Genomic DNA, 8,030 nt, shown 5'->3' with positions numbered 1-8,030 from the left:
TGAGAGGCCTGCATACCAAAAAAAAAAAAAAAAAAAAAAAAAGAATAGAAAAGAGAAAATATTTACAAATGGGAAACCATGACAATCTTTCACTCGGGCTTTACCAAGGCATCAATCAAACCATGAAAACTCATGGTGTATTTATTTCTCAACTCACAAATTAACTGACCTTGCAAATGCATTTTACATTAATCATAAACAATAACATCATATCATAAACCATAAGTTTGAATGTATCCAAACTTATATGTTACCAGGGAAGTGAAGTGAAATTGGGCCAACTATTATATCAGCAAACTGAGTGATTAGTTGGCTCAATACACTGTTTCTTGAGATTCAGAAAGTGGAGCTCTAAGTCTCTAGTAGGAAGACAATCTGAAATCTGAGACTAGCATGGTCAAATATTTGGGGCAATTTCTGAGGCCAAATGATCACAGGGTCTGGCTTACCTTTTCCACAGACTGCTTGAAGCAATTGGAGGTGGTTTCCCTCACCGTGTTGAAAAAGACCTGTCTGTCCTCATGATCAATCAGACGGTCATAGAAGACCCGGTAAACCTCATGGATCCAAAGCCGGATAAGCTTTTCTACATCCTGAAAATCCAGTTAATTATTTGAATAAATGGCAGGTGGTGACTGAGGTGGTAGTTCTCAAATAGTTTCTAAATCCTGGGGTCGATATGGGGCTTTAATGAGACAATGCTTACAAAATACTTAGCACAATGCTTAGCATAGATTAAATGCTTGATAGAAGTTAGATATTACTCTTATCATTGTATATTCCATGTAGCCAAGGATATCACTGAATGAACTTGATAACAGAAATGATAGCGGCTGACCTGTAGGTGGGTGTGAGGGCAGAGCAATACCCCTTGGATCACCCGTGAGAAGTCCCGCAGGTTAAAGACATAGTGTGACTTGGAGGGAGTTGGCAAGAAATTCTCCATTGCAGCTTTATAAATTGTCATCGTAGCTTGTACCAGCAACTTTCCATACCTTGGGAGGAAGGAGAAGGCAGACCAGTTAAAGAGGGGCCAGAACTGAGGACCCCAGGCCAATAACACAGGAACCTCTTACCTTAAGAACATCACATCAAACCCTTTTCCAAAGTGCCAGTCAGCGATTGAACTGAAAATCTTGGTTAAAATGTCATCCTCAAAGGCATTGATGGAAATGATATTCAGATGGCGAGTGAATCGTCCTGGAAAACATGCACAGGTGTGAGTGTGCATATATTCTCACACTTACCTCCTGGGCCTAGAGATCCTGAGATATAGAAGAGTTTTCCCTCTGCCTTAATGTTCTAGAGCTGTGCTGTCCAATATGGCAGCCTTATGAAAATTAAATAACATTAAAATTTAGTTCCTCAGTCTCACTAGCCACATTTCAACTACTCAAGGATAACATGTGACTAGTGGCTGTTGTATTGCACAGTACAGATATAGAACGTCTCCATGATTGCAGAAGTTCTGGTAATAGTGCTAGTCCAGTGCTCAAGGTTGTTAAAAGGTAAAGGCAGGGCTTCCCTGGTGGCGCAGTGGTTGAGAGTCCGCCTGCCGATGCAGGGGACGCCGAGTTCATGCCCCAGTCTGGGAAGATCCCACATGCCGCGGAGCGGCTAGGCCCATGAGCCATGGCCGCTGAGCCTGCGCGTCCAGAGCCTGTGCTCCGCAACGGGAGAGGCCACAACAGTGAGAGGCCCGCGTACCGCAAAAAAAAAAAAAAAAAAGGTAAAGGCAATATATGATCATTGTAAAATAATCAAACAATTCAGAAATACTTTTATAGAAAGTATCCCTTACCTCCCACACACGAAATCCATTCTCTCTCCCCTCCCCACTGTTAGTCTGACATTCTTACATCTCTGTATTTGTATCTATATACCCAATGTTAGATGCCTATATATTTATAGTTATACTAGGTATCAGCTTTATTGAGATGTAATTCACATACTATACAATTCATCCATTTAAAGTACACAATTCAATGATTTTTTAGTATTTTAGTTGTGCAACCATTACCACAATCAATAGCAGAACATTTTAATCACCCCAAAAAGAAATCCTTTACCCACTAGCAGTCACTCCCCACTTCCTTGCAGCCCTTGGCAACTAATAATCTAATTTTTGTCTCTATAGATTTGCCTGCATATCTTCTTTTAAAAGTATTTTTCTATATAAAGTAAAGCACAGATATAGAAAACCACACAAAACAAATGTATAGTTTAGTGAATCATTATAAAGTTAACATCCTTACATCTACCATCCATGTCAAGAAATACAACTTTGCCAGCCCTCCATATATCCCATCCCAATCACAGACCTCTCCATTTCTCCCTCCAAAAGTTGTCACTATCCTGACTTTTAAAGTAATTGCTATCTTGCATCTTTATTGACCATGTGTTCATTTCTAGATACCAGAGTTTAATCCCGCTAATTTAAAAAAATTGATATGTCTTTTAAGTCTCTTTTAATCTATAGGTTCCCCCCTCCATCCCTTTCTTTTATCTTCTGTCTATTGAATAGCTGGACTGTTTGATCTGTAGAAGTTTCCACAGTCAGGATTACATGGTGTAATTTACTTGGTTCCTCTGCCCTTCGTATTTCCCACCAATTTGCAGCTGTACCTAGAGACTTAATCAGATTCAGGTTCCACCTCTTTGGCCACACTATAGGTGGTGGTGTAGTCCTTCATCAGAGGGCACATGATGTTGTCTCTCCCTCTGCAATGTTGGTAGCTACTGATTCTCAATGGCTAGATCCATTAATTCACTGAAGTTTGCCAAATGATGATATTCTGATTATATAATTTCTTTTTCATTTACTATATAGTTTATTAAAATATTAGGACTATTTTCAGAAGGGACACTTCCCCTTCATCTATTTGCTTATACAGTGGTATACTTCATATAAGAAAGTCAAAATAAATGCTTGCTTCTTTCCATTTATTTATCAGTTTTCAAGATAATGAACTGGTGTTTTATCATCCTCTGAAGATAACCAGCTATGATTGTTATTACTGATTCATAGACTTAAATATCTTTTGATAAATTTCAATCCATTTAAATTACTATCATTGTTGAAGCTCAAATTTCCCTGTATTTGCCAGTTAGAGCCTCCTTGTGTTGTTAACTGAATGCTTTTGACAGGACTCTGTAGTCTTTGAAAGCTTTCTCATGATTGGATATATGAAAACGTTACAGGCATATATGAAGACATTACAGATACATCTTGTATATTTCCTGCCCCAGACATGCAATAAGCCATTTCTCCAAGAAGCCTTGTTTATTTTAGTAGGAAACTGGATTTCAAGACCACAGTCTGGGTGCTAAGAATTCTTATTGTTAATGAGTTGGTTATTACTTTTTAGACCTGGAACATGAGTTAGTACTGATATTTCAAATTTAGGACTCCAGAGCTTTTTCTTAACTTCTTCTATATTACGTCTTGATTTCCTTTTCTCCACACTGAGTCCTGGTTCTCAAGCACACAAGGGACAGTAGAAACAGAAAATACTATAGTTACTCATTCATATAATCCTACTTTTTACATACAACACACTCAGAATAAGAATATACTACCACCACCAATTACAGTAACAGAAGAGTTTAAAACTTCTTGTATGTGCTATCCTCATCCCCCTCCATTTTCAACTGTTCAATATCTACATCATCAAATCATATAGGCTTTATATGTTACAATCCATCCCATGTAGTCTTAGTTCAACAAATAACCACATTAAGTAATGCTCACTACCAGTTGTTATATTGATCTCTTTATAGCTGTTTTGATCATGTGAAACCCATTTTCTAACAGATTCCTGAGAAAGGGCTTAAGGAAATAAGTCTCTGAGTTCTTGCGTGTTGATAATAGTTTTTATTTTATACTTGAAGGTCAGCTTTGCTGGCAACAAAAGCCTTGACTCTCATTGTGTTCCCTCAAGTATCATAAATATGTTATTCCATTTTCTCTAGCATAAAGATTGCAGTTGAAAATTCTTAAGATGATCTAGTTTTCTTTTTCTTTAAAGTCCAGTGATTTTACTAGTCTTGGTAATGATCATTTTTGAGTCTGTATTCTTAGGTACACAATGTACCTTTTCAATATGTAATTTTCAAAAATACTTTTTTGGGGGGCGCATTTTATTGGATTATAGCTTTTATTATTAGTTCTGTTTTCTTCTTTGAAGAAACTTCAGTTTTCTTCTTTAGACACTCCTGTTAGTTGTATGTTGGATTTCCTCTACCTAACTTTAATATTTGTTACTTTCTCTCAAACCTTTTAGCTCCTTTCTTCATTTCTAGAAAAAAATTTTATTGTGATAAAATATACATAACATAAAATTTACCATTTTTTAAGTGTACAGTTTAGCAGCATCAAGCACATTCACATTGTTGTGTGAACATCACCACCACCTATCTCCAGAATCTTTTCATCTTCTGCAACTGAAACTCATGAAGCCCTAACTTCCCATTTCCCTCCATCTAGCCTCTGGTAACAACCATTCTACTTTTTGTCTCTGTGAACCTGAGTACCTCATATAAGTGGAATCATATAATATTTGTCCTTTTGTAACTGGCTTATTTCACTAACATAATGTCTTTAAGGTTCATCGATGCTGTAGTACGTCTTTATTTTTTTCTGATGAAAAAATTCCTTCTAATTTTTTATTTCTTAAGGCATTACTGATTGTATTTATTCTATTTTTGCTCCTTTTAGTTTTGGCTTCATTTCTAAGGTAACTTTTTTTCCCTAATTCTTGAGTTCCATCATTCAATTTCTAAGTTTTTCTAATTCTGATTTATGTCATTCTTTCCTGCCTTGTATTATCTCATCAGTGTCTTTCAGATTATTTTGAAGTAATAGATTAAAGTTTTTAAAGTATGTCTTTCTGTTGTGCTTTTGAAGTAGGGGTGTTTTTCTCTACTCTCTTCCTTCCTACATTAATTTTTATGAAACATGACCTCAATACTTTTCTTTGCTCATTTTTATATATGCAATTAGAGAAGGCTTGACTCAGATGCCTTTTCTAACTCCACAAAGTTTCCTTTTCTGTTGATTTCTTAAGTGTTCAAAAATATAGTGACTTGCTTTCTGAACTTTCCTGCCTCTGTTCCTCTCTCTCACTCTCATTTTGACCTTCTCTTTCCTTTGTTTCTAGTAATCTTAACTTGCTCAATTCTGATTCAACTCCAGTTTCTCTTCAGTGTAGGGTCTCACCTTGTATGGGAGACCTGGGTTGTTAGTTTAGAGAAATCACAACCGGCTATAATGCTCTAGTCCCTCAGAGCTCACTGCACATTCACTGTGCTTACTTGTTATTTGAGAAGGTAAAAGTCCTGCAACTTCAGCTCCTGTTCTCAGATTGGCTGCCATGCTTATCAGTGAATACCTGTTTGCTACTTTGGGGTTCAACCATTCTCAGGTCTGTTAGATGTCTCAATACTTCCTTCTGCTTTCTCCCGCACAGAGGCAGATAACATGTGGGTCTTGTAGCTGCCAGTGGTTTGTTCCCACCAATTATACTTTAGAATATGTGGGGAATACTCTGCCAACTAGTTTTGTTGTAAATGTTGTTTATAGGTTTTTGGGTTTGCTATCTAGTTGCTCTGTTTATGGGAATTTGGGAAGAGCCGAAAATGATGATTCTGGCACAGCTGCTGACATTTTTCCCAAAACTCTTTTCAATATATATATATGACATTTTTTTTAAAAGGAAAATACATATGTCAGTACATAAGTATTTTATATATATATATATATATATATATATATATATATATATATACTCCACTATACTTATGTATTGACATATGTAGGTTTTTCTTTTTTTAAAAAAAAAGCCAGAATAATATTTTACACATTGATCTGGAACCATTTACAGTTGTGTGAACTTGAGAAATTCACTTACTCTTTTGATGATAAGGATACTAATAGTACTTAATGTTTGTTAATGTTACCTAAACCCAGATCAGTCTTCTGCCAAGCCATACTCTCAGCCACCACACTACACTGCCTTGAGCTTCAGGTTTCCCATCTCAGCCCTGAAAGCTGGCAGCTGGTCTGGCGAATATCAGCTAGGCTGTTAGTTCTCCACTGAACACAATTCCATTAAATATCAACATCAGACGAGGTCACTCCCTAGCTATGATGGAACAAGACAGAAACAAGTTTGCTCTGAAACCATGAAAACTTCCCCCCTAGCTAATATGAATGACTCTACTTCTTTACGAAGCAGAGAAAAAAATTAAGATACCCACTCATCAAATTGTCCCCACTTCCTGAGATTACCCAATGCCAGAGTCCCTGGTTCCTTAAGCCTTTCCTCACATCACCCAGCACAAGTCCATTTAACTCTCTTACACCAGCCACTCTCATGGTTCTCCATGCTGTGCAGACACCCTTTCTGCAGCAAATTAATAAACCCAATTTCACTTGACTACAGATGTCTTCCCGGCAGATTTTGGGCACTGGTCTTCATTATAGGATCTTTTCAAATATCATGTATGTGACATAGCCTGAAAACTGTCAACTGCTGCACAAATGTTAGTAATTCCTATTTCCATGATATGTACTGGAAACAGATATACCCTTTTGAATAGATCTCCACCCCCTGCCAGTTTTATTGAGATATAATTCACATATAACATACATAAGCTGAAGGCTTACAACATGATGGTTTGATGCATATAGATATTGCAAAACGATTGCCACAATAAGGTCAAGTAACAAGTCCATTATTGCTGTTGTTGTTGACTAGAGTCACCATGCTCTACATTAGATTCCCAAAACTTATTCATCTTATAACTGGAAACTTGTACCCTTTGACCAACATCTCCCCATTTCCCCCATCCCCTAAACCCCGGCAACCACCATTCTGCTCCTGTTTCCATGAGTTTGGCTTTTTTAGATTCCACATGTAAGTGATATCATATAGTATTTGTTCTTCTCTGACTTATTTCACTTAGCATAATGTTCTCAAGGTCCACCCATGTTGTCACAAAGGGTAGGATTTCATTCTTTTTTATGGCTGAATAATATCCCATTGTGTGTGTGTGTGTGTGTGTGTATGTGTGTGTGTGTGTGTGTGTGTGTACATCTTTATCCATTCATTCATCGATGGACCCTTTGGTTGTTTCCATGAGTTGACTATTGTGAATAATGTTGCAATGAACATGGAAGTGCAGATATTTCTTCAAGGTAGTGATTTCATTTCCTTCAGATATACCCAGAAGTGGCATTGCTGGATCATATGATAGTGCTATTTTTAATTTCTTGAGGAACCTCCTACTGTTTTTCATAGTGGCTGCACCAATTTACATTTCCACCAACAGTGTACAAGGGCACTTGTTATCTCTTGACTTTTTGTTAATAGCCATTCTGTCAGGTGTGAGGTGATATCTCACTGTGATTCTGATTTTCATTTCTCTAATAATTAGCAATATTGAACATCTTTTCATGTGCCTGTTAGCCATTTGTATGTCTTCTTTAGAAAAGTGTCTATTCGAATTCTCTATCCATTTTCAAATCAGATTGTTTGTTGTTTAGCTATTGAGTTGTATGAATTCCTTACATATTTTGTATATTAACTCCTTATCAGACAGATGGTTTGCAAATATTTTCTCCTATTGAATGACTAGGTCTTAGAGAAAAGTAATATACCAAGTTCCTCTCCCTCTCACTAGTGAGAGAAGTGTTGAATTTATAGATGCCAAGTGCCTGAGATCCTGTTATACTCAAACCCAAGGCAAAGGTACCCCTGGACTCTATACTTGAAGTGGAAGGTGATGGGTTTGTGTACCCAAATAAAATCACCCTGCTTATCTTCCTTATTTTACAAATGACAAAGACAAATGCCACAGGGGAGAGCAAGGCCACAGAATCTTAAGTCTGGAAATGGCATTAAGATTCTTAACCAAGGATGTATCTCAGAATAAAAGTATGAAAATCTGTAGACCTAGATGGATCAAGTTGCACCTGAAGCAAAATATATTCCTGAAGTGTTAGATGACAGGGGAAAAAATCTTATTAA

At 36.9% G+C, this 8,030-nt stretch overlaps 1 protein-coding gene across 1 annotated transcript in view; it reads right to left on the bottom strand.

Annotated features, from left to right (window-relative positions):
* Nucleotides 1-8,030, bottom strand: part of DNAH3 (dynein axonemal heavy chain 3) — a 195,806-nt gene that overhangs the window by 46,785 nt on the left and 140,991 nt on the right. Inside the window, exons 46-48 of the mRNA XM_027126693.1 lie at nt 1,077-1,200; nt 839-995; nt 450-593 (exon numbers count right to left, since the gene is read on the bottom strand). Of these exons, the coding sequence (XP_026982494.1) occupies nt 450-593; nt 839-995; nt 1,077-1,200 (425 nt within the window). The remainder of the gene's footprint in view (nt 1-449; nt 594-838; nt 996-1,076; nt 1,201-8,030) is intronic.

This window comes from Aethalodelphis obliquidens, unplaced genomic scaffold (genome assembly GCF_003676395.1).
Source record: "Aethalodelphis obliquidens isolate GAN/ISIS:26980383/991018 unplaced genomic scaffold, ASM367639v1 scaffold30, whole genome shotgun sequence".
Classification (NCBI taxonomy): Eukaryota; Metazoa; Chordata; class Mammalia; order Artiodactyla; family Delphinidae; genus Aethalodelphis; species Aethalodelphis obliquidens.
This window is presented reverse-complemented; position numbering and strand designations above follow the sequence as displayed.